Source organism: Chelonoidis abingdonii, chromosome 3 (genome assembly GCF_003597395.2).
Source record: "Chelonoidis abingdonii isolate Lonesome George chromosome 3, CheloAbing_2.0, whole genome shotgun sequence".
Lineage (NCBI taxonomy): Eukaryota > Metazoa > Chordata > Testudines > Testudinidae > Chelonoidis > Chelonoidis abingdonii.
The window spans coordinates 160832363-160859851 of record NC_133771.1 but is presented as its reverse complement, the minus strand read 5'-3'; the positions used below and the strand labels follow the sequence as shown (position 1 = coordinate 160859851).

General features: G+C 39.3%; 1 protein-coding gene across 6 annotated transcripts in view; it reads right to left on the bottom strand.

The window, feature by feature from the left end:
* BABAM2 (BRISC and BRCA1 A complex member 2) overlaps positions 1 to 27489 on the bottom strand; it is a 308342-nt gene that overhangs the window by 21326 nt on the left and 259527 nt on the right. For 3 of the 6 annotated variants that reach the window (XM_032790217.2, XM_032790219.2, XM_032790216.2), the window contains exon 11: positions 14449 to 14602. In XM_032790217.2, coding sequence (XP_032646108.1) covers positions 14449 to 14602 — 154 coding nt within the window. Of the gene's footprint in view, positions 1 to 7428; positions 7840 to 12723; positions 12849 to 14448; positions 14603 to 18288; positions 18400 to 27489 lie in introns of those variants that run through there. The other 3 variants (XM_032790223.2, XM_032790221.2, XR_004375045.2) reach the window with 3 other exon arrangements.

The following is a 27489-nucleotide window of genomic DNA, read 5'->3' as shown; positions in this document are numbered from 1 at the left end:
TAAACCTAGACTTGGGACATTAAACATTCTGCTATTTTTACACAAAACAAATTGAAACTTAATAATCTAAGTTCATATACTTGATATAGTAATTATTGTTAAAATATTTCATTTGCTAACTCATATTTTGAGTTATATTTTATTTATTGATATGTATTTATATAGTCCTCACCACAATAGTACTGAAGTACCTCACAAGGTTTTGGATACATTAGCACCTGCATGGTAGGACTCTCATCTCTATCTCTGCCTTTTTAACTGTTTTTTTACAACAACAGGAGCTAGTGGAGGTATCTTATGAGACAACTATTTGGGGAAAATGATAGTTTAAGCAGATGTATCATGGACTACACTCTAAAGGTGATAGCCAAGATGTTCAAAAGTGATTAGTGATTTGGGGTGGCTTAACTTTGGGGTGCTAACTTACGATACTTTAAATGAACCCAATTTGCAAAGGGTGGGTGCTCTGGAGCTCATGAAAGCCAAGTCCTGTAAGGCATTAAGTTGAGCACCCAAAAGTTGAGGTAAATTGAAAATCTTGGCCAACTTTAATTGGGTTCAGTAGCATCACAACCTAGAATTCTTCAAAGATTCTTTTATCAGTTCAAATACATATATGCGTCCTTTTTAGTATGTATGACTGAATCCACACAAAGCTGTTAGATAGTATTCACCTTGGGACATGGATTATATCTTCCTCATTGCATATGCTCATCCATAGAAGACTTTTTGCTGTTACATAAGCAAGGTGCTTGATCCCCATGCTTGGATCTGTTTTATGGACCCACTACCGAGAAGCAGAATAAAATAATCAAACTGTCCATGCGACAGCATGAAGACTTAGTTACTACTAATTAAACTAGATAGATACACAAACATGCAGTGGGGTCCTAGTGTATAATAAAATTATGTGGCTGTGCAGATGGCTGAAAATTTTGTATTTTTTCCAAGATGCCAAATAAATCCACCAAAATAATGCCTCCTTCTGTTCCTGAGCATCCCTGCCTGCCATTTTTCCTTTTTGTCTTCTTCATCTCAATCTGTTTCTTTTGTTCTGTGAGTTCCCTACAAAGAAGGGTTCAATACACTTCTGCTTTCATGTTGCTCCCCTTAAAGGGATAAGATGGGAGGCATCAAGGACACAGAGCAGTTTCTATCCTTAGCTCCATGAAAGAGGCGATTGTATGGCCAACTGGAGGAGTAGTGTGAATCAAAGCACACAGTAGCAGAAGAGGGCACAGACTTTGTGGGTTCATAGGGAGATTTGCAGGAGGCAGTAGCCACCATACAAAACTGCTTGAGCTGCTTGCACTTCCATTCCACAGCCGTGCATGACAGAAAACTGTCTCCAAACAATAAAAATAGAAACTATGAGCTTCCTCCTCTCCATCACCACATAAAAGTGTGAACTTCTGAAGCTAATCCCCATAAATCTATGAGGTGCAAACTCTAAACTCTATTCACTTCAATGAAATGTTGACTTCTGAATTTAACTAGGACCCCTTCACTCCTCCAAAACTTTTGGTTAGAGTCTATATACAATTTCTAATTTACTTCACATCCATGGTAGGAGAAAAAATTGTCACTGAACATGTCTTTTAAGGGTTAGCCCATTGTAGAAATGACAGGTGGCACTGTTCTGCTACAAAGGAAACAATAATAGACATTATATTTTCATTTTGTTGTGCATTGTTAGAAATATTTCATTAAAACTGCAGGTTATTTAATCATTTTTTAAAATCAATTCACATTGTCACAGAATTCAGTGTAGCTCAGCCACATCAATTATGAGGGTCTTACTAATATACTACATAGTACAAAAAGCCTAGTCCATCTGTCTATCTGAAATAACAAATAAAAAATAAGTACAATAAACTAACTACGTTGAAGGCAAAATGGGTGTAAAGGAAAAGGAGCATGAGGGTTCTGGATCTTCTTGAAAGAGAGGTCAAGGAATTAGTTTGGAGGCAAGGTTTCATCTCCTTATATAATCTTCCATAACATGTTCAACTCTGAGAGGGAACAAACACATGGCCACTGCATCCAGAGAACTCTGACCTTGGTCCCAAGAGCATGGATCTCTACTGATAATGCAGAAGAATCTAATTGCTGTTGAAGTCTAAACATTAAATTACCTTTTAGACAACTATCAAAAATGGATTAAGAGAAATTTACTAAAAAAGTGACGTTCCTGAATCATCTATAAATACTATATCTTAAAATCAAGAGTCTCTGAGGGTCTATTCTTTTATCAACATTTGTGAACTTACATTTGTGAATTTATATTGCATTAAAACTCATGTGAGCAACATGTATGAGCCCCATTAAACATCAATGGGAGAACAGACCCCCTGCATTTTAAACTAGCTTATCAATGCCTTCTGCCTGGTTATTCGAAACAGATAAGTATTTCACTTCCTTCGCCTTCTCCCCATGGTATATAAATAGACTTTGTTTACTCAGATGAAGGCTTGTGGTCTTAGATCATAGCAGTTTTACTTCTGCTTTCTTAACTTCCATTTTCCCCAGGGGATTAGTCGGTGCTTAGGGTCCCCACTGTCTGTGAAGACAGAAGTCACTGGATTTTCTCTGTCACTGTGTGAATGCTCAGCTTCTTTGCTGGTGGATCATATGAAAGATATTCCAGAGTCATCATGGAAGTGTTTTATTTTAATGTAATCTCTCTAAATAAATGCAATACTAATTTAGTGAAAATTCCCAATTGCGTGATCCACACTGTGACAGGCTCACTCTATCTTCCTATTTGCTTGAGGGCCTTAACCACAGCTTTCCAGTAAACCCATTGGTAAAGATTATCCTCCTTGAAAAGGACATGGTTGATGCATATTTATTATTACTATTGTTTACTTCTGTAGTGCTGCAAGTGCAGACAGTAAATGAACTGAGCCATACTAGTAAATCCCAAACCTGAGGAGCTTCAAGTTTAAAGTTTCAAGTGGTTACAAAACAAAAACAGCAGAAACACAGAATAGTGCATGGCAATTATAGCTGTAATGCTTTATTGAACAGGTGTGATTTTTGTAGGAGAAGGAAAGAGCTAGACAGGATGTTTCTGAGATGCTGTTCCAAGCATAAAAGGCAGTATGAAAAATGTGTAAAGTAAGGAGTGGGGGAGGTGTGGGTAGAACGTATGGAGGAAGACGGGGTGTAGGAAGAGATTAGGACAAAGATGTAATCAGAGCCAGAGTTAGATAGCTTTGCAAATGAGAGGTCTGAAAGGACTGCAAGAGAAAAGAGGAAGCCTGTACAGAGATTCAAGATAGGTAATTACAGTGGCTCTAACAAAATTTAATTACTTCAGGTACTGAAAAAAAAGTTCAGCCCCTCAAAACAGAAGGGCTAAATAGCAATGCATCAGTGACTAATCATCGGGGCAATCAGCCAACCAACAACCCTTGAAGGTAGGTTTGCTTCAGTGTAGATGTGCATCGTCAAACCTTTCCCTTTACTTTGCTAGTTTGGCTCCATTCTGATGAGCACAGGCAGGTTACTGAATTATACAGGAATTCTGCTTGGGCATTCACAAGAACAGAGCAAGTAGTCAGAGGAAAAAGGGATGAGATGAGATCCATGAAGAGTCACAGAAATGTAGGGGTGAAAGAGACCTTGAGAAGTCCTCAAGTTCAGCCCCCTGCTCTGAGGCAGGACCTAGTAAACCTAGCCCATCCCTGACAGGTATTTTTATCCAACCTGTTCTTAAAAACCTCCAATGACCGGGAATCTACAGCCTCTCTTGGAAGCCTATTCTAGAGCTTAACTACCCTTAGTTAGGAAGATTTTCCTAATATATAAACTAAATCTCCCTTGCTGCAGAGTAATCCCATTACTTCTTGCCCTACTTTCAGCGGACATGGAGAACAATTGATCTCTGTTCTCTTTACAATAGCCTTTAACATATCTGAAGACTGTTACCAGGCCCCCTTTCAGTTTTCTTTTCTCAAGACTAAAGAGGCCCAGGTTTTTTTTAAAACCTTTCCCCATAGATCAACTTGTCTAAACCTTTTATCATTTTTGTTGCTTTCCTCTGGACTCTCTCCAATTTGTCCACATCTTTCCAAAAGTATGGTGCCCAGAACTGGACACAGTACTCCAACTGAGGCCTCACCAGTGCTGAGTAGAGCAGGACAATTACTTCTCATGTCTCATATACAACACTCTTGTTAATATACCCAGAAATGATATCGGCCATTTCACAACTACATCATGTCACTGACTCATATTCAATTTATGATACACTATAATCTCTAGATCTTTTTCAGCGGTACTACTACCTAGCCAACTATTCCCCATTTTGTAGTTATGCATTTCATTTTACCTTCCTAAATACTCTGAACTTGTCTTTATTGAATTTCATTTTGTTAATTTCAGACCAATTCTATAGTTGTTTTGAATTCTATTCCTCTCATCCTATGTGCTTGAAACCCTTCCCATCTTGATGTCATCTGCAAATTTTTTAAGCATACTCTCCACTCCATTATCCAGATCATTAATGAAAATACTGATTAGAACTGGAATCAGGACTGGCCCCTGTGGGACTCCTCTAGATACACCCTTTCAGTTTGATAACAAACCGCTGATACCTGTTCTTTGAGTACAGTCTTTCAACCAGTTGTATAACCCTCTTATAGTAATTTCATTTAGACCACATTTCCATAGTTTGCTTATGAGGCTGTCATGTGAGATTGTATCAAAGGCATTACTAAAATCAAAGCATATCATATCTAATGCTTCCTGCCTATCCACTAGGCCAGTTACCCTGTCAAAGAAGGGAATGAGGCTGGTTTGGCATGATTTATTCAAATCCAGGTTGTCTGTTCTTTATAACCCTATTATCCTCTAAGTGATCATATTGGTCCCTTCTGACCTATGAGTCTATGAGTCTATAAGTGCTTGCAAACTGATTTTTTAATCATGTGTTCCACAATCTTTCCAGGTATCTAAGTTTGGCTGATTGGTCTATAAGTCCTCTTTGTCCTCTCTCTTAAAGACAGGTCCTATGTTTGCCCTTCTCTAGTCCTCTGGGACCCCATCCATCCTCCCTGAGTTCTCAAAAGGTAACTGCTAATGGTTCGGAGATTGCTTCTTCTGGTTCCTTAAGTACCCAAACGGATGAATTTCATCAGGTCCTGACAACTTGAATATATTCAACTTATCTAATTATTCTTTTACCTGCTTTTTTCCTGTTTTTGCTTGTGTTCCTTCCCCCTTGTTGTTGTTATTAAGTGTGCTGACCATCTGGTCACCATTAATCTTTTTAGTGTAGACTGAAGCAAAACAGGCATTAAACACCTCTGCTTTCTTGATGTCATCAGTTATTAAGACCTACACTTTTCTTTGTCATTCTCTTGCTCCTAGTGTATTTAAAGAACCTCTTCTTTCAGCCTTTTATGTTCCTTGCTAGGTGTAACTCATTTTGTGCCTTAGTCTTTCTGAATTTATCCCTATATTTGTGCTATCTCTTTTGTACTACTCCTTAGCAATTTGTCCCTGTTTCTACTTTTTGTAGGATATGTGAATCAGCAAAACAAACTAAAACCGTTATTTATTTATCTGGACTGATGAGACATGCCTGTCTGTACTCTAGGCAGGGGTAGGCAACATATGGCATGCGTCCCAAAGGTGGCACAAGAGCTGATTTTCAGTGGCACTCACACTGCACGGGTCCTGGCCACCGGTCTGGGGGGCTCTGCATTTTAATTTAATTTTAAATGAAGCTTCTTAACCATTTAAAAAACCTTATTCACTTTACATACAACAATAGTTTAGTTATATATAATAGACTTATAGAAAGAGACCTTCTAAAAATGTTAAAATGTATTACTGGCACGCAAAACCTTAAATCAGAATGAATAAATAAAAACTCGGCACACCACTTCTGAAAGGTTGCCAACCCCTGCTCTAGGAAAATGTGTAATACAAAAGCTACAAATTTGACCAAGAACATACCTTAATCATTTAACTAACCAACATTTCAAATCCCAGTATCCATCTAGATTATTAAAACCCAACTCCCTCCAAATCCAGACACTTCATCCTGCCCTTTCCTCTTTTCAAAAACCCAGAAGAAAAACTGGGCCTTGCAGAAATCCCTAGAGATAAACACATAGGTCTTCATTTAGATTTAGCAGTCTTGAGTGTGTCCGTTTAGGGAACCCCACTATCTATTTATCAAATCAGTTGATCAATGGTATTTTTAGAGCACCTATCTCTATAGTATATAGGAGCAAATAATGCTTATTGCCCAAATTTTTAAACATGACATGCATCCAACAAAGTGGGTATTCACCCACGAAAGCTCATGCTCCAGTACATCTGTTAGTCTATAAGGTGCCACAGGACTCTTTGCTGCTTTTACAGATCCAGACTAACATGGCTACCCCTCTGATACAAATTTTTAAAGTTAGCCTACATAATGTTCTAACTTTCAATAAAATAGAACAGCTTACGTGAAGTACTCTTTTTATATTCCAAGTTTGCCAAACGAAAAGCCTTATTTTGTGGATTTTCCTTACTGATAAAATATATCTACAGATAAATTAGATATTCTTTCAGTAGAAATAGATTCTTTCTTCATCCATATTTCATTTCATACAGTGTTCTGTGTTCTTTAACACTTGTTTTTCTTTTCCTACAGTCAAAGCTTCAATGATAAGTGACCAGAAACAAGTATTCCAGCCCTCCTATCTTGGCTGAAATCCACATAATGCATGACAGCACTGAATATCCCTGGCAGGCACCTCAAAAGCTAACATACCATATCTTAAGTGTCAGACTTAATTAGCCAAGAAGCCACTTTCAAAGCCGTACATGAAAAATGTGATTAAACTAGAATGACTTTGTTATGTGTATCGTACAATGTAGTACATACACCCAGAGCGTATTATCTTGATTTGAAATGCTATTCTGTTAAAAAACATCTTCCTCATTAATGCTTAGTTTACTAATTTGCTATTTTTGCCTATAATACTGTATCTTACAATTAAAAATGGTTTTGGCATTAAGGTTGCCCTATAAAAAAACATAATATAATGTATTACAAAGAAGAATGTTATCATTTATGCTTTAACAAAATATTACTCCCTTCCTCCCCATTTACCTGCCTTCTTTTTATGTATAATTCATATCAGGATGCTGCCCTGTCGGTGACTATGAGTTTTGATTTGAAGAATCATAAAACTGAATTAACTCCATCACGAACCTTACACAGGTGGGTCATTTTCTATGGCTATGTCAGAATTTACTGGCTCTTTGAGGCTCAGGGGGAAAGCCCATCTGGGGAAAATAAAATCTGTCCTCAGCTGATCCTTGGAAAGAAAACCCACTACTTCTGTTTCTACTGCAAGGCTTTAGCCAAGACCAGCAAGAGTTTCTTTCTTTCCTTTTTTTTTTTTTTTTTTTTTAATAATTGCTGCTGTCAAAGATGGTTTGTGGGACTCAATGTTGAGAGTGATTTTTGGTGGATCTTATGTTTTGTTGTTTTGTTTAGTTCTGTTAAGTCTGACTGCAAATCATTATCACCACCAACTGGATTGCCATTAATGCATATGAAGATAACGCTTTGGATAGTGAGTAGGTAAAACACCATAGCTGTGGTTGACTTGACCAGACCCAGCTAAACCCACTTTAAGCACAAAGTACATATTTAGTACACATCCAGATTTAGCAAGCTTTGGAAGTCAAACCAAAGAAGCATGAGGTATCATACAGAAACTTCAAGCTGTAGGATGTAATATATATATTTGGTATTCAATAGCAGATATACCTTGGAATGCCTTTCATGCAGTGAGAGCCTTCATACAGGGCAATCTTTACAAGTGGCTGGACAATACAAAGCAGAGAACAATAGCAAAGGATATATAATGCTAATATGCTCTTGAAGAATGATGAAGACTGGTGGGGAAAGGTGTGTGTCTTCATGGCTCGAACTTTGTTTCTTTGGGGATTGTGAATATTTTTTAACCATTTTCTCTTTAATTGGCATGCCTGGTAGAGAGTCATTTATTGCAAGACACGGGATTCCAATGCATGCACTGCTTTGTGAAGGACATATTAAATAATAATGGATGACCAGGGTTCTAAACGTAACTTACCATTTGTTGCTGCAAATCGTAAGTTCTAATAAACAAAAAGGTCTGACAGACGATTTTAGAAAGGATGATTGGATGTCAGGATTATTTGGAATTTTCTCAATTCTTGGGGTTCTCTTCCACGGTACAGAAAACTTACCTAATATGTTATGGTGCATCCTGGAGTTGTAAAGCTCAGATGTATAATATTCCATTATTATTATTATTATTTATGCAGTGCCATGGGCGTGTAGCTAGAGTACATCTCTTTTCTATTATCTTCATTGATTATTACCTTCCTTCCTCCATCCCCTCCCATTTTACATTTTTAAACTTTATTATAACTATAGTTTAAATATAATACAGACACACACACAAGATTACAAATGGACAGCTGACGTGTGGATGTAGGAAAGCTGATTTTTAAAAAATCTACTGTTAAAAGATCCTGAGTGGATCTAAAACAATCATTTGAATGTTTGTGTTCAGAAGGTATTTTTTTTCATGGAACCCCTTTTATTAGCAACTTGGGAGAAGACTATATTACAGATTTAATTCTTCCCTATAATCTTGTACTGTGATGTTCACTTGTGCCCACGTAAGGGTAGGAAATAAAAATTGAAGAAAATTTTTCATGAATTGTAAATACTAAATTTTTTAAGGTGATCCAAAGTATCAGATGGAAACCAAGAGTTTCAGGGTACCAGTGAAGACTTTTTTTAAAACAGTGTAAAGAATATCAATAGCTATTTTGTCTAAGAGGTGGTCAGCCATATAATTGACTTAATACAGAAACATGGGACACAGGACTGGAAAGGACCTCCTGGGTCACTAAGTTCAGTGCCCTGCTACTGTCACCATATAATCCCAACCATAAATTTATCAAGCTCCATCTTAAAACTAGTTAGGTCATTTGCCCCAACTCCTCCGAGTGGAATGCTGTTCCACAACCTCACTGCTTCTAATTTCCAGTTTATACCCATTTGTTGTTGTGCCAACATTGCTCTTTAGTTTATATAGCTCTTGTCATTCCTGGTGTTTATTCTCCTCATGTATTTTTAGCAAGCAATCACAACCCCTTTCAATCTTTATTTTGCTAGGCTAAACAAGCCAAGTTTTCTTAATCTCCTCTTATAAAAGTATGAAGGCAGATGAGTTGAGACACTGGCTGATGTCACTATATGAAGAACGGTTGGTAAAACAAATGTAAGGAGAGTCATACCAAAATGTATTACAAAAAGCTGGAAACCACTGGTTGAACACGTAAGCCCCACTCAAGCCTGGACCCATACAGAGCATGCAAGGGCATGTAAATCTGTAATGCAACATTAAGCAAACACACCAGTGAGTGGGTGGATGGCAACAGTATTATTCAGAAACAAATTTTAAGGAACACATTGTTTTAGTCAAGTTGGAAAGAGCACAGAAACCCTGAAGTATGAGTATTTATTGGGATATGGGTTTTCCACTCTTCTGCAATTTTTGATAAGTAAAATACTTAGGCTAATATTAGGATAAAGGACTAAATTCAGCCCTAACCTGCACTCCTTGCAACACCACTGACAGCCATGGGCTGCACAGGGTGCAAGTCAGGGCAGAAACTCAGCCAGAACATGTCTAACAACTGAACATAATCTGTATAAACAAACAAGCATTATTTACAATATTCCTTCATGAAATCCCAGGCTCAGAGTCTGCATGTTCTTTAAAGACACAGTTCATGCACACTTGAATGCCTACTTAAGAAAAAAATCAAGAGCTTTCCCGTGGAAACCACAGAGATATTTTGTTTCACTAGTACTGCACAAACATGGATGCTAGCTTTCCATAATGCACTATACATTCTTATGCTAGCCACATATTTTAAGACAATGTCTTTGGCACACTTTTAGACAGATGTCTCACACAAGTTTAAAGGTTTGTCTATTCTGGGGAAATGTGTGTTGTTTTCAAATGTGCTAACATACATGTTTGAATTCAAATGCTCAAATACACCTTAGCCCCTAGTGTAGAGAGTCATGTTAAAAATGAATTAGCTGGTTGTGGTAAAAATGTGTTAGCTGGTGCTAAGGCTTGGGCCACATTACAAAATTACAAAATGTTACCATAAAACATGCCTTAGTTTGGCACATGTTTCTTTGTGTCCCCAATTACTTTTGAGTCCTGGTAGTAAAACTCTAACTTTCTGTTGGTTTAATTAAACCATCTCCCTGAAAGACATAAGCCCTCTATCTGCACTATTCCACTGCTACAATATCTGTGTGGATCATGTATTACCTATGCCAGTAAAAACAGTCCTCTGGCAACAGTCCTATAATGCCCCTCTCCCTGTGACAGTGACCCTCTTGATCACCATTCTGAACTCTGTTGTCAAGGGGTCACTGTGACCAGACCCCCTCCCCCCAAACAACACTTTAAAACACCATTTTGAAAATGCGTCTCTTCTGCAAGCCCACCTCAGAGCACACATATATGAATATCCTGCATGGTCAGGAAAGAAGTCTTGGATTTCCTCAGCCTGTGGGGAGGAGTGCAAGCCCAGATGCTGAATAACTGTGGAAGTAAAAATGTCTATTTGGACACTGCAGAGAATATGCAGCTGGGGCACAACAGAGAGGGGCATCAATCCTAGGTGAAGGAGAAGGAACTGCAGCAGCAGGACTAAAGCCAAGGGAGGCTAACAGAAAATCTGGGACTGCCCCACATATCTGTCGCTTCTATGCAGAGTTGGATGCCCTATTTGGTGGGTATCCTACCATCACCCCAAAAGTGACAGTGGACACTATGTAAGATCCGGAGGAGGGAAGCCCAGCAGTGCACAGCAACAAAGAGCTTGTCAAGGACATGGATGCAGAGGATACTGACCCAGTGGGGAGCCAGTCAGCTGAACTTGACTCAGTTGAGTCCTGAGGAGGAACCCATTATGCACTTCCTCTGACCACCCTTTGTTAATGTCAGTGAAGCCTTCCTGGTGATCCACTAATGCCTGCACAACCATGAAAAGTACCACTTTCCGTTTAAGTACTCAGCCAGAGGGGTGGGAGTAGGCAGGCCAGGATCAAGACATGCATTTCCTCTATCACTCCACTACAGTTTGCGAAATCCACTGCACTGAATCAATCTGCTATTTCCTGCACATTGCCCAGAGTCAAAATCCTATGCAGCAAGTGAGAATTAATGGGCTTGCACACCTGGATGATGACTGTCCCCACTGAAGACTTTCCAACACGAACCAATAGCAATCTAGGGTCGCAAGCTTCCACAGCGTGATTGCTACCCATTTCCCACTGTTAAAACAGCTCTTATTTCCATGTCTCTGCACTGAAAGGCTGGGGCAAGCTCAGCACACAACTCCAGAAATGTGGCTTTCTGCATCTGAAAGTTCTGAAGCCACTGCTGAGCATCCCAGATTTGCATCATGATCCATTCCCAACAATCAGTGCTTATTTCACGGGCCCAGAAGTGCTGTTCCACCATGTGTAGCTGGTCAGTGAATGCCTGCAACATCAGGTGACTTTCATTCACTGTCTGCATCATCCATTCCTCCTCAGTTTTCTCATTTTCACTGTTGCATGCCTATCCTCTGTGATAGTTGCTGATGGTCCACAAATACAGAAGAAGCAGGTGCCTGTCTATAAAACTGATATGAGAATTCCACTGATCTGCTTGGCATCCATGTTTTTGCCAGTGAGGTGGCAGACAGATTGAAAACCAGCACAAGGAACGGCGGGAATTTTAGAAAATGGCGCGAAAGAGAAGATTATGGCAGGAACAGAGGGAACTTAACCCCAAGGTCCCACAGTTCCCTGAGAGGAGTGCTGGTTTCTCACAGTACACTTCCAAATGTCAGAGAAAGCTGGACTGTGGTGTGGGGCACACTGGGATGCCTTCTTGTAGTGCAGAGCACTTTTTCTCCGATACAACCTCTCGACGTGAAGGTGTGCTGCACTGGCAAAGGCAGTCGAATATGCACATGCTCTACTGGAACTGCAACATCGACAGCTATATGCTGGCAGAAATACTACAAATAAAACTTTCTAGTGTAGGTGTGACCTAAGTAACCTTGGCTAACACATCTTAACCTGGTTGTCTTTGTCTACACTAGATATTACATGGTGCTTAAAACGTATCAATTAAAACATCATTCATTTTCCCAGTGTAGACAAACCCAAAGAGAGAAACTGCTGCTCTTGGGACATTTCTTTCCAACAGTGTATTTTTTTAAATCTGGTCTGCCCACCCTGCAGGAGGCAATAAAGTCAGCATTCACTCTCACAAACACAGAGCTATAAACAGCAGCTTCTCTCTCTCTTTTTGCTTACAGGATGGAACCCCTAATTTTCTCTCTTCCCCCACCTGCTCACACTCTACTCCCTTTACTGTATGTATTTATGTTTAATCTAACTCTGCTTATATGCAAAGACTCAGAGGTGACAAACCTCATAGAAACATCTATAGGTGATACTAAAGGAAAATTATGCAGTCAGTGCTTTTCTAAAGGCCTGTTAGAGCACCACTACATTTCAGGAATGGGGATTGGGCAGGTAGGTTCAACTTGCATGTGCTGATTTATATGTAAGTATAGAGCAGACAGAGTGTGTGTTTGTGTACACCTTCCCCCACAAAACTAATGTATTGTCCAGTACAGGAATGAAATAACTCACAATGATGCTTCCGAGTTATATTTTTCGTTCTTTTCAACAAAACATCTACAATATTCTGGCACTTGCATAGCCCCCCTCATTAGTCCTAACAAACCAACTCAACAAAAAGAAAATACATTTAACAAGAGACAGTGCTCCTAAAAAGTTAATTATTATAAACAAACCAAAACACATATCTAGTGCAATATGTCATCCAGAATCCCAAATGCTACTATTTTATATTCTCCATATTATTTAGGGCATTATAAAACTTGCATGTGTTTCAGATATTCACTGTTTACTTCTACCCTTCCCAAGTTATAGTCTATACAACCATGTGCATCATTCACCTAATTTTTGCAGCTGAGCTATTTTCCTTTGAGTTCCTTGTTTAAGTGCCCCCTGCTAATTCATTTTAATCTTTTGATTCTGATGTTCAAAGCCCTTCATTCTGATAGGCTATTTTATTTATATATTTGATGTCTATATGTAGCCCAACTTGTACTCTAAGTTATTGCTGTTTCAGCATTTATACAATTTGTAAAATCTAAGTATAGGGCCTTTCCCCATATAGTTCCATCTAGGTGATATTTGTATTGCTTATTCATTGCGTCACTCTTAAGTCTTATTTTAAACATTATATTCTGGTTTATATCCCTTCTACACCTTTGTGTTAATTCTATGTTGTTTTACTTATAGCACTTTGGCGCTTGCAGTCAAGTAAAGCAGTAGTTAGTTAACATGAACACTGTACTATGTACCAAGATATAAACGACTAAATTATACTTAGTTATGCTTGAATTTGTAAATACGATGACTACAATCAGAAACTCCAGCCACTAGGAGCAGGTGCAAAGCAACCCATTGCTACACTGGAGAGAGAGGGTATAATGAGGCCACTCCTCCCCTCAGTATCCCCCAGACCCAGAACTGTGCAGGGGAGACCCTCCCATACTCTGGGGAAACAGGGATCCAGGTAGTGCCTTTTGGCTAATCTGCCATGTGGCCTTGGGGAAGGAGTGCAGAGTCTCCAGCTGGTAGGAAAAGCTAAAGAAGCAGTCAAAGCAAGGAGATTCAGAGAACTTCTCATGGTTGAACTGGATTTTCTCTGCTCTGTGTTGACTGGCTGTTTGCTCCACCCATTCCCTTTCCCATCTTTCAGTATCTCTTCATTTCAGCTGCAGTCCACACCTGCCCCTTAGCCTCTTTTCCCCAGCCCTGTCTCCCTTACCCCCTTCTATTCAGTGTTTCTTCCCCGTCACTTTTATTTCTGTTTAGCGTACCCCCTGCTAACGAAATCCACCTAAAAAAATTGTGGAATGAATATGACATTTTCTGCCTTCAAACTGTAGACTCTGCTTGTGTGTGACACCCTTCCCTCCAACCCTGTGTCTGTCTTATCTATTCAGGGGCAGGACTAGCTGCTACAGTGTTTGCACAGTGTCTAGCACAATGGGGCCCCACTGGTTGGTCTTTTGGCAATATAATAATAATTGATCATTAATAATAAAATATAAACATGTAAATTACGTTCAAATGTGTGAATATTAAGACTGCATTCAGTTCCAACACAAAAATAGCCAAGAAAAACACTATACAGAAACAGTGTCACATATCAGAATGTCCAATGCATACAGATAAATCTATACTCTAATACTTAACAACACTTGACCCTCTAAGAAATGAAACTTTTGGTATTAAATGATAGTCTGACTTACTTTGCTCTCTTGGCCATCTCATTGCCATCCCAGCGTGGGCTGTAAGGGTAGTTTTTCTGGGCCTGGGAATACAGCTGTCCACTGTTAGTGAAGTGATAGACTGATTGAAATGTTAGAGTTGGCTGGTCTCGAGGAAAGTACAGAGGTAGGTCAACTGCAAAGACAGCAAAAGAAAAAGATGACATGAAAGAGACATCTTTTCTTGTTTTCATCTTTATTGTGAAATATATCATTCCTACCTATTAACTCTAAACTCAGATTAAGAAATGTACCTAACCAGATCTCAAATGAAAAAAGTAAAAATGATGGGGAATTCTAATATCTCTTCTTGTACTTTCAATAAACATGGATTATATTATGTCGATGTCTGACTCGATTTACATTTACTAAAGTATTTTATTTTACAAAGCAAATGACACACAGTTTTATTCTGCATTTACAGGTTAATCCACCAGTTCAATCTCTCTCTCTCTCTTTTTCTCTCTCTCTTTCTAACGCTTAATCCATTAAAGTCTGTGTTTTTCCAGCTTAGTTTCTACTTTCAGGAATGTTAATACATATTCTGTATTGCGAAATAGAACAACATTGTACTTTTATAGAACCTGTTCATCTGATGAGCTCAAAGTGCTTTATCAGCCATAATTAATCCTTACACTTTGCCTGTGAGAGGCAAATATTATTAACCCATTTTACAGATTGATAAACTGATGTCCCGAGAGGTTAAGTGACTAATCAAGGGCACATCGTGAGTCACTTGCAGAATCTAGAACAGAACAAAGGAATCCCAACTCACAGTCATCAGTATTAAGCAAACAAACAACCTAAACTACAAAGTCATTGATATCAGAAATGTTTTACTCGTAAGTGTCCCCAGAATTAGATCCTATCTCTTAACTCCCCTTGCTTATCACCCAAAAGGAAGGAGGCCATCTCAAGATTAGTCAGGTCTGTTAGATCAACAAACCAGTCTACAGCAGAGAGTATTCCAGAGGCTCTTCAATTTGTAAAACTTAACCTTTTAATTGCCATAGAATATAACATTTTCTTGGGTCTTCTTTTATATTCGGTAGACTTAAAAAATCTCCCTAGTTGGTTTTAAGACTTTTACTCATACATCAATCTCAGTATTTACTTTTAGGGCCTGATCCTGCATCCACTGAAGTCAATGGCAAAACCTGCATTGTCTTTAGTGGTACAGGATTTGGCCCTCAAAGCATCCCACACTATTCCATTTAATATCCCAAAACAATGTACTCCACTAACCCTAAGAGACAAAAGAACAAATTCTCACCAATTTAGTTTTGTAAGACTGCAGTTCATTCATGGGAACTTGGGACCTCAGAAATCTTCATTTGTGACTTCACAATTCTACCTAATGAGATGTCAAGGATCCTGACTGAATAATGTCAGATGTAGTACCAAAAGAGAAGCCACCCACCGACTGTAAAATTGCTGAGAACAGCAACTAAAAATGGAAAACGCCTAGTAAATCAATTATCCTGTTTCTATGTCAGAGCAGGATTGTTTCCTCCAATATATTTGCTAGTGCTCGGTGTATTCTATTTTTAAATATTTCAAGATATATTGTTTCCACCACTTCCTTTGAAAGCCTATTCCACAGACAACGATATAGCAATCTCAGAGAGATTTTCTGCTAGTTAGCCTAAAATTTCCTACTCTTTGAACTGGACAAGCCTTATTTCCCCTATGCTCCAAATCAAGCCTGCCAACCCCCCAGTCACTCCCTTCATATGCTTATGGTAATGAGGTACACAAAACTTAATGAGGTATTCCAGCTGTGGTCTCAGCCTAAAGCAGATCAGTTAAAGTACTGATGTCTGGCCAGTTCAGTGACCCAGTGTCTGAGTTTTATGTTGTGATAAGGCCAGGGCTGCCCAAAGGATTCAGGGGGCCTGGGGCAAAGCAATTTCGAGGGCGGCTTCCATAAAAAAAGTTGCATTACTATAGAATACTATATTCTCGTGGGGGCCCCTGCGGGGCCTGGGGCCTATTGCTCCACTTGCCTCCGCTCCCTTCTGGGCAGCCCAAGATAAGGCTCTGATTAACTGGGGGACTCAGCCCACACAAACGCTTGCTTGATTGATTTAAGAGGTAACATGATGGATTGAGTTAGTTTGATCAATTTTGGGAAAGAACATTACTATGTTTAAGAAAAATAAAAGTTAGATTCAAAAATGAAATACGTTGTCAAAGTCTTCTTGGTAGCACGGTTAATGCATGATATCCCTGAAAGAGAACTGCCACACAATAAGTTACTTATCAGTAAGCAAACTACTTGTTCCTCTCTCTCACAGACATTACTCTTATGCCAAAGAATCAAAAGAGCTGCTCTGCAGAGAGCAACATAAACGCCAGGAGACTGGTTCTCAGTTTTGAAGCTGGAAGTTTACTTTGTTTAGTGCTGTGTATTTAAACTTAGTACAGTCTTTATCTGCTCTCTCTGCAGAATCAATTTCTGGAGGAACACCCTCCCTCAAAAAACTGTAAATGGTATGAAACTCTTGTTTACTTATAAGTATGAATAAAGAATAGCAAACTCCAGTAAAGAAATTAAATCATATCTCCATTTATTTCATTTATCTTTTTACTAGAGAATTTCAGGTCTCCATTAACTTGATTTTGAAACCTCTCTCTACATGAAAGAGGCAGTAATAGCATATTTCCTCCCATTAACTAAACCAAAAGCTTTGTTTTTAAGAAAAAGTATCTAGCAGTAGAGCTACTGTCTAAAAGCACTATAGAGACATTGCTGTCACTTCAGAGCAGCTCTCATTTTCTGTGATCAGCCTTTCATCTTTCAGAGTATTTTTTCAACAGAGGTAGAGCAAGAGAAAAAGGAAAGAAAATGCTTCCTCCTTTTCTTAACCAAAACATTTATAGAGGTTTTCAGGAGTCAAATATAATGTAAACTGGGGAACTAGACAATCAAAATAGATTGGTTTACATTTGAACTGTCCACTCCTGGCCAAGAGCAGTATCACCTTGAACTTCAAGCCAAATCTTGAAAAGTAATGATGGCTGCCTTTGATTTCCAAAGCTATTGTCCACCTGAGAACACAAAGCATAACCAAAGCTCCCATTTTCTAAACCAAGTGTTTCTCTAATTAAGGATGTGAGCTGAGCCTCATCAACAAAAATGTGACCCTAATTATGGAGCACAACTACACCTATAGTTCAAGTAAACAGGAAATGGCCCTGAACTTTAACCTGCTCTGCACATCTCAAAGAGCCAGCTATTATTTCAGAACTAGATATTAAGGGCCAAATTCATTGCTGGCACAGTGGACGTAAGCCCACTGGAGTTAATAAAGTAGTAGTTTCTTATGTCAAGTTTGAATTCGGCCCCAAAGTTTTCAGAACATGTAAAATAAGCAAACATGTTATCAGTTAATATTTACAAAGGGTTTTGAAGATGAAAGCTCAGATTTTGCTCCTGGGCACACCTGTGTTTTTGTGGAGGTGGCAAAGGTGTGATGGAGAAGATTTTGCCCTTTACTAGTTATACATACATACATCTATAACGATGTATTATAGAACACAGATAAAATCGGCTTCTGTATAGTATACAAGGGCACAGAGTTAAGTGTTGGCAAAATTATATCTATCGCAGACCACATTTATATTTTACTATGTAGAATGCAACACAGTGCAAAATAGATCACGCTTTCTTAAGTGAGCATCTGAATTGTGAAGATTACAACAGCAAGCTTTGGTTTGGCATATTATTTAGCCACAGTATTTAGATACTTAAGAAACACAAAAGAAGTATTCATGGTGAATGCAAGTACTATTTCCAAATCAAAGCTGACTCACAAGTACCTTGGTGGTGTATCTGCAGACAATAAGTGGATGACTCATGTCTGTAAATTCCTGAAAGTGGCAATAGACCCTTGCTTAGTCATCTTTTGCATGGATGATGTTTCATGAGCTCTGTAAACCATAATGAGAGATTTAGCTCTTTACCAGCCTTTTTTTTCCCTTCTAAACCATACAAATTACATCTCTAAAAATAACTTTATCTAGGTGAGTCACGTCACTTAACAAGCTTTCACAAGTCATATGGCTAAATAGTAATATTTACTTAGGAAGGTACAAATCTTGCTGTCAAACTAGTCTTGGTTTTAAAATGAAAAGGTTGTCAAAGGAAGTCCCATTTACCCCTTCTCTCCCAGAAATAGAAGCTCTTCCACTGGAAAATGTAAACTATTAACTACTCCAGGAAAGTAAAACTTTCTGATTCAGTTCCAGATTCAGTATAATTTAATGATTTTGATTTTTTACTTTGGCTTTTTTTTTTAAATAATCGTTTTAAACAACACAATAATTGGCCAGAGGAGCACACTATTAGGGTTAAAACCATAAAGACACTTGTTTCACTCATAAGAGCAGCCATACTGGGTCAGATCAAAGGTCCATCTAGCCCAGTATCTGTTTACCAACAGTGGCCAATGCCAGGTGCCCCAGAGAAAGTGAACCTAACAGGTAATGATCAAGTAAGTGATCTCTCTCCTGCCATCCAAATCCACCCTCTGACTGACAGACAGACAGACAAACACACACACACACACACACACACACACAAACAAACACACACACTCAGACTATACTAACATTTACAGACTAATTACCAACAGAGTGAACTCCCTAATCTGGCAAAGTTCCAATCCTTACTCAGGTAAAACTTTTATGGTAGTGCTGAGTAAACCTGAGCAAAGGACCTCAAGATTGCCCCTAACTTTTTAAGCTGTGTTTATTCCAAAATGAAAAAGAAAAAGTGATTTGCACATCAAGAATGAATCACAGAGATTTAATTACTGCTTATAAATAGCTACAGTAGTTTGATGTTTTCTAAATATAAAAGAAGCTACAAAAACCAACACATACACATTTGAGTTGTTCTTGCTTTTGTGCTGTCATGTAATTTAATGTATACGCTCAGTATATTTTCAATATTGTTATCTAAATGACAAACCCTGGCTAACAATTGCCTGAAAAATTATGTCAGGAGTTAGTAAGCTTCTTTTATTTACCTTTTCAAAGATCAATAACACTGAGGTCTGGAACAGAACAATGTTAACCACTCAGATCACACATGCAAACAACTCCAGAGTTAATAAGAAAGTATTATTTACCTTGGAGCTAATCTAACAAGTTAATATAATATGCAAATCTTTGATTTCTGATTAGATCAGTGGTAAATACATTTGATTTTATATTCCTTTTAGCAGTACAGTAGAACCTCAGAGTTATGAGCACCTCAGGAATGGAGATTGTAACTCTGAACAAAACATTAGGGTTATTCTTTCAAAATTTCAAACGCTAAACAAAACTGGCAGCAGTGTGCAGGGAAAGTATGTCATAACCAAGAATATCCCTGCTCTATTTCATATACAATAAAACCTCAGAGTTATGAACACAGAGTTACGAAGAGACCAGTCAACTACACGGCTCATTCAGAACCGGAAGTACACAATCAGGCAGCAGCACAGGAGAAAAAAAAGAAAGGCAAATACAGTACAGTACTGTGTTAAACGTAAACTACTAAAAGAATAAAGGAAAAGTTTAAAAAGAAAGATTTGACAGGGCAAGGAAACTGTTTCTGTGCTTGTTTCATTTAAATTAAGATGGCTAAAAGCAGAATTTTTCTTCTGCATTGCAAAGTTTCAAAGCTCTACCAAGTAAATGTTCAGTTGTAAACTTTTGAAACAACCACCACAGCACTTTGTTCAGCATTATGAACATTTCATAGTTACAAACCTCCTCCATTCCTGAGGCATTTGTAACTCTGAGGGTTTGTCTACACTTATCAGGAATTGATGCATTAGCAGTTGATTTAGTGTGTCTAGTGAAGACCTGCTAAATCGACCACAAATCACTCCCTGCCCCCTGTCGACTCCTGTACTCCACTGGATCAAGAAGAGTAAGGGGAGTCGGTGGGAGAATGTCTCCCATCAACATCGCATAGCATAGACCCCATGGTAAGTAGATCTAAGCTATGTCAACTTAAGTTACACTATTTACATAACTAAAATTGCAAAGCTTAGACTGACTTTTCCCTGTAGAGTAGATAAGATCTTAGGTTCTACTGTATCCCCAGAGGAGGTCCCTTCTGTACACTGAAAAATGCAGGGGTCCTGTGGAAAAAACAGTACATGAACATGTAACTAAAGACTGTATCATAAAGCATACATACTATGGTGGCTGAATTAGGCAATCTTGATTCCCTAACTTTTAGTGCTTGACTTTTCAAGCTTAATTATGGTTGTTTTAACACAGTTATTTTGTGTGTAATTTCCTACATGTTATAAAAACAAACTGAAAAAACAAATTTCATCATATGACATAATCACAGAACCACAGATGTGTAGAACTGGAAGGGATCGCAACAGTTGATCTAGTCCAGTCCCCCTGCACTCAAGACAGGACTAAGGAATAACTGGACCATTCCTGATAGATGTTTGTCTAACCTGCTCTTAAAAACCTCCAATGACCGAAGTTCCACAACCTCCCTAGGCAATTTATTCCAGTGCTTAACCACCCTGACAGGAAGTTTTTCCTAATGTCCAACATAAACCTCCCTTGCTGCAACTGAAACCCATTAATTCTTGTCCTATCCTCAAAGGTTAATGAGAACAACCTTTTATGTACTTGAAAACTGTTATAATGTCTCCCCCTCAGTCTTCTCTTCTCCAGACTAAACAAACTCAGTTTTTTCAATCTTTCCCCGTAAGTCATGTTTTCCAGACCGTTAATCATTTTTGTTGCTCTTCTCTGTACTTTCTCCAATTGTGCACATCCCTCCTGAAATGTGGCATCAAGAACTGGACACAATACTCAGGTTGAAACCTTATCAGCCCCCACATGGGTCATCAACACGGTTGGATCTTTTAGCTCCACCACACAGACCTCTACCACTTGAGCTAACAGAGTAACTGATAGAAGTCTGGAGTTCCATTACAGGTTCTGGAAAGGAATGTTCTCTAGTGGTCACAGACCCATCTGTACCTTGTTTCCTCAAATCTGATCACTTCTGCCCATGTCCTCTTCAGCCTTTTCCCTGTCCCAGTCCTGTTTTTGTAAGCAACTGAAAACAGGATCTTGTTATGGGAAGTGTTGGGCAACCTTAATAATAAGCAGTGCTACCAGCTCTACCTATAATAAAAACGGTCTCCTAAGAGAGGCTGGTTGTTCAACTGCTCTTTTCAGATCAAGTATGACTGAGGTACAGAGCTAAGTGTCCTCAACATATTGATGCCTCTGCACCCAGATATCCTAACTCTCTCATGTACACAGGTTAACGAACAAACACACACACACACACATATATGATCTGACCTTCTTGTTGCTGTACATTGTGGAATACTCACACATCACTAAGGGTATTCTCAAGGTTGGGGTCATATGCCCACAATTCCCTCTGATTTATTCCATAATCAAACACTTTAATATGACATTTACAAACTTGCCACTGCAAACTCAGATGCAGCAAAGAGAAAAGTAGCTCTCTTTTTCACTGTAAGGGCAGCACATACAATCCTTTTAGTGCTTAGAGACATTCAACTGAAGCTGACTCAAAAGTGAATTTAGAGTTTCACCATCTCCTTTCCAAGTCACTGTAAATATTCCTGTTTCTGTGAGAGAGCGGTAGCTGTGCCTGCACATGGCTCCTCTCCCCACAGTGCACCTCCTTCCTGGACAAAGCAACAGCATCAGACTGAGTGGAAGAAATCATGTGTTCAGCAACAAGGTGGCTGGTCAGAGGATCAGATGTGGCTGTGAAGAAGACTGCACTGGGCAGTTAAAAGTGAGGTGGACTTCTGGCCACTGTGACCTCCTGGGAAGTAGAATTCAATCAAATGTACTATTGGAGAGGGAATTCTTAAAGGGAATGTTGCTTTGTGAGGCTGCAGCTGAAGGACTGCTTATAGGGATGTAGGTACATGTGAATCCAGAGTGCCACTATGCCAATAGAACTGAACTGCAAGGAGCCTAGTTGCTTTGGAAACAGGTAGAAATGAAGGTTCGTTTGTAGGAGACACAATTAAGTATGGATGCACACCAAGCTTTACTGAAGAATGGAGAGTTTTGTTGGTATGACTTTCTAATGTAGACAAGGCTTTAGTCTTACTACAAGCAAAGGGCAATTCAAGGCCTAATCACAGAATTGCCTAGGGTGGGGTGTGAGGCAAATAGGGCATTTTGCTCCAGGCCCTTCCGTTTGAGAAGGCCCCCAAACCAAGTCACATTGTGACCTGAGGTGTGGGGTCACAACACTACTCAGATTTGGCCCACCAGGATAAACCTGGGTGGTGCTGTGACCTCGCACACCTTGCAACACCTGGAGTGGGGAGCAAAGCCCAGCCCCATGGGACAGGAGCTAAGACAGTGCTGCAGCATGAGTGTAGGCTGGCTGACTCTCCAAACCAACCCCCTGCCTCCTGGGCCTCCCTTCAGTGGCAATTTTTTTTGGAAGGGTGAGGAGGCCTCCGTTTCAGATTTTGTCCCAGGCCTCCAAAAACGTCTGTGCAGCCCTGCCTAATCTGTATCAATTTCCTTATATCCAGTCTACATTTTCCCCTTATTTCATCTCCTTACCCACTGTTATCCCTCTATGCACCTCTATAATTAACTGCCCTCTCTCCCTAGGGCTTACATTTAGATTTTAAAATAAAGATTGAGCCTGAGTATTTGTACATTTTACCTGCAAAATAAGAAACCTTATAAAACAAACCTTGGATTGTGAAACATGAAATAGACTATGAAAGTCAGCCAGTGAAACGTAGTGATTCATTACTGACTTACAGAACTGTAAAATGTGCCCCCATGGGCAGTGCAGTTGAAGGTTATTTTTCTAGAAACTATGTACATCTAAAGTTGTAACAATAGGGTCCTATGTAGATCTTTTCATTTCAGTGCTATCTTGCAAACAAGGTAAATAAACCAAAGAGAAAAAGGAGAGGAAACACTTTTTCTCTTTTAAAGAAGAGTTCCAGCGTGTTAATAATTTACTATCTATAAGCAACCCAGAATTTGTTTTATATTATGATACCCCCAATTCACATTTCCAGCCCCCTCTTCCAGTCTGCACTTGTCTCCCATGTTTATAAATCTCAAAGAGAAGATAAGGTACTCAGATCATACAAAAAGAAATGGGAATGGTTTCACCCTATCTTTATCTCCACCATATATTTGACTGGAACCCTCCCATTACCTATTCGTAAAGAATTTGCAGTACAACACATGAACATGACTGCCTCAGCAATACTGTAGCAGAGGACAAAAGAAAAAATTATTTCTGTGCTAAATGCTATGAGAAGAAATGAGAGACATACTGTATATCTGACAGCATGGCTACCAAATATATCAATTCTTGATATTTATCTAACTTTTTAAAGACAGAGACATGGGGCTGAATATCCCTTAACAGTGACTTCCTACATAGCGAGCAAGGCTCAAATTCTTAGGGCAAATGTACACTGCTAAATTAAGCCGACTTAAGTCATGTTGACATACAGCCACCGCAGTAATGGAATCGGTTTTACATGTCCACACTATGCTCCGTGTGTCAGCGGTGCACTTCCTCACCAGGAGCACTTGCACCAATTTAACTGCAAGTATGGTTTAACTGCATAGTGTGGACATGTAAAACCGATTCCATTACTGAGGTGGCTGCATGTCAACTTGACGTAAGGGGGGCATTGTGGGACTCTTTCTGAAAGGCAGCAACAGTCGATGTGAGCAACACAGTGTCTACATTGACGTGTTGACCTAACTACTATGCCTTTTACGAAGGTGGAGTTATTAAGTCGGCATAGTGGGCAAGTTACATCAGTGGGAGCTATATTTTAGTGTAGATGGCTACAGAGTTAGGTCAATGTGACCTGCCTTACGTTGACCTAACTCTGTGGTGTAGACCAGGCCTTAGTCTTAGAGCTTGTCTACATGAACCATTACAGCACTGCAACCTGGAGTGTGACTCCACCCTGAACTATCCTGCTGAGCGGTCCATGTGGACCCTGCTGATACATGATAACAGTTTGTTAAAGCACTTTTATCTAGTCTTCTTTGAAATGGGATGAGCTCAAAGCGCATTAATGAGCTGTTAACACATGCCAGTCAGTCCGCGGCAGGTTAATGTGAGGTTGATTCAGATGCCAACTTGCCTTGGTCTAACTGTTCATACAGACAAAAGCACTTAGTGTTAGAGCAATATGTTTCCAAAGCTGTAAAATGGAGCTAGTAATGCCAACATACATACCACACAAGGGTGCTGGGAGGCTCAATGAAAAGTGCTAAGCATTTGTTTATGTTTTGGACATTTGGGTGGAATGAATTCATTCTATCACATTTCATTGAAAGGATTGTTCCACCTCCATACTTTCCTACACTATGTAATGAGGGAATGAAACCTCCTGCAGCAGGTGGAGATCAGAAATACAAATGCACTTCTGTTCTGGTAGAAAGAACAGTAACACAGAGAAGCACTGGGGATTATGTAGACAGTCTACCACCCACATGAGATTAGTGACTGACTAAGTGTTTGAATTTTTTTTTAGAGGTATAAACACACACACTTATTTGAGGTGTATAAGAGACACACCTGGAGAGCTGACCTGAACACTGGCTAGACTCTTACAGAGATAATTGTTTAGTATTTACTCCTGCTTTTGTTCTGATATGTTATATATGTATATTTCCTTGTAAGAATAAGATAACATTTAAAGGACAAAATATGTAACATGATCCCATAAGACAATGAGTTGTATATAATACCTTTCCTCATGAAAGAGGTGTACATGCTTTACAGACCATGGACCAGATTCAGACCATGGGTGCAAGGATGAACGTTGTATCGTCTGCATAGGTTAGGGCAGTTACACCAGGGAAGGCTTTCACCACTGGGAGAAGACAGGTGATGGTACCATTGTTCTTCCTCCAATTGGGTTTTTCTAAAGAAAGCAGCTTCCATGAAGTTCTTGTGGGAGCTCCACTAGTGAAGGCTCCTTAAGAGATCTGCTGATTCAGTGCACCTCCTGAATGGCCTTGACTTGGCCTAGACACCAGCATGTTTAGCTTTGCGGTGGCTGGGTCAAGATCCCTCAGTGGAACAGGGTTTATAACTGGCTTGGCTACTGTAGCCCACCACTTCTCCCTTGAATTTCTGCTGCTGAAAACCAGTAGCCTAAGTTCTGCTGGTTCAAAGTGCAGAATGAAGGGGTGAATCTGGTCCATATGTACAAGAGTCACTGCCAACCAATGAAGTGAACTTATCAATTGGTTGGAAATGCAGCAGCATTCTATGTCAGTGACACTACAGTGGTAATATTTTTAAGGAAGAAGGCAAAAGAATGAAGAATAACATTCAACTGAAACTACTGGGGCAAAGTAGGTCTGTAGGGTCACCTGGGTTAGAATTTGGTAAATATATTGGGACTAATAACCCTTCTGCTGCAGAAGGTTCATAGGATCTTCAGAGGAACACTGTCAACAGGAAATCTACAACCCAGTAGATTTAAAAAGTGAATTAGAAGCAGTTCATAGTGCTCCACATGCCTGAGGCCCCCACCAGTTTTGTGCTTTTGTAATCACATTTTATTATTTTGAAAAATGATTTTCTTTCTCTTGATGCTGTGTGAAAGATGCACACAGACAGCATGGAGAACTGATTGCCTTTCCAACAGAAAGAATGAAATTGATTATGCACGAAGTGCTGTCAAATGTACAACATACAACTGAAATATAGAGAAAAATGTATGTTTTCTCTTTAAGTCTTTGAGTTATATATTAATCTTGGGTGTAGTAATAACAGTAGAAGATTAAAAAAACCAGAAGTGTGTCTTTTTAAGTTGAGTCCTTAATTCTATGTTGGCAATATCCAGGATTTACATTGTGTCTGAAATTCACACTCCTTAGCTGGAGCATTAATTTAATAATGACATAGAAGGAAGATTACTACTCATTGAGGACCCAGTCCTGAAACAAGATCTGTGGAATGGTGGACCCTTACAACCATGTGAAATTTTCCTGCCTCAGTTGATAGGAAGATCAAGTATTCAGGATTAGGAAGTAAGCCAGGAGTACGTTGAAAGGCTCAGAAGGTGAGTTTGCTAGAGGGGTTCTGGACAGTCTAATGGAATGGGAAGGTGAGGAGGGGAATGTTGGTCAATATTTGCCTCAGTCAGCTTTAATCCAGCCAGGCACCTCTGGAGCAGAAGGTTAGTGCTGTATGCTCATTCAGTTCTTGGCCTCTCTGTGGAAACTGTCAGCAAAGGATCAACTAATGACAACTTTGATGGTGGGTATTGTGATGGGAACATGCTCTTTTTGAAATGGACAAAGGCCTCCAACTCTTTTCATATTGGACAGGAATGGCTTTCAGTCACTATAAGCCTCAGTTAGATTTGAACTGGTGACCGAGAAGAGCAAGGCTATACATCCCATTTTTAAGACTTTGAGCCATCCAACTTGTTCCTCCCCAAACATCTCTTATGATTGCATATAGCATCTTTGCAGAAGGCCAACTCAAAGTCTAAAATACAGAAGTGGTTATTTTTGATTATAGTGTTTTTTCATAGCCCATGTGTCTTTCTGAATAATGGAAACAATGACTTATGTTGGAATAAACTATTTCTGGATATTATGGAGTTTGAACTTGTTTATCTTGTGGATTACACTGAGCCGGAATTTATGCAGCTCCTATAAAAACTGTTCTTTAGAAGTGTGTAACTCTTTCTGGTTTGAGAATGACTGAACAACATTTTGCCACTGCCATGTCTATACTGAGATTTTTCTTACAATTCCTACCAGTCGTAGTAACAATGGAAGCTATAGTGCAGACCAAGTGTTGGTGACCACGGTATTTTTACTGTTGTGTCATCTAGATTTGATCTGAACATAGATTAAGCTAACCAGATGTCCCAATTTTATAGGGACAGTCCCACTATTCAGGGCTTTGCATATATAGGTGCCTATTACTCCCACCCCATCCTGATTTTTCGCACTTGCTATTTGGCCACCTAC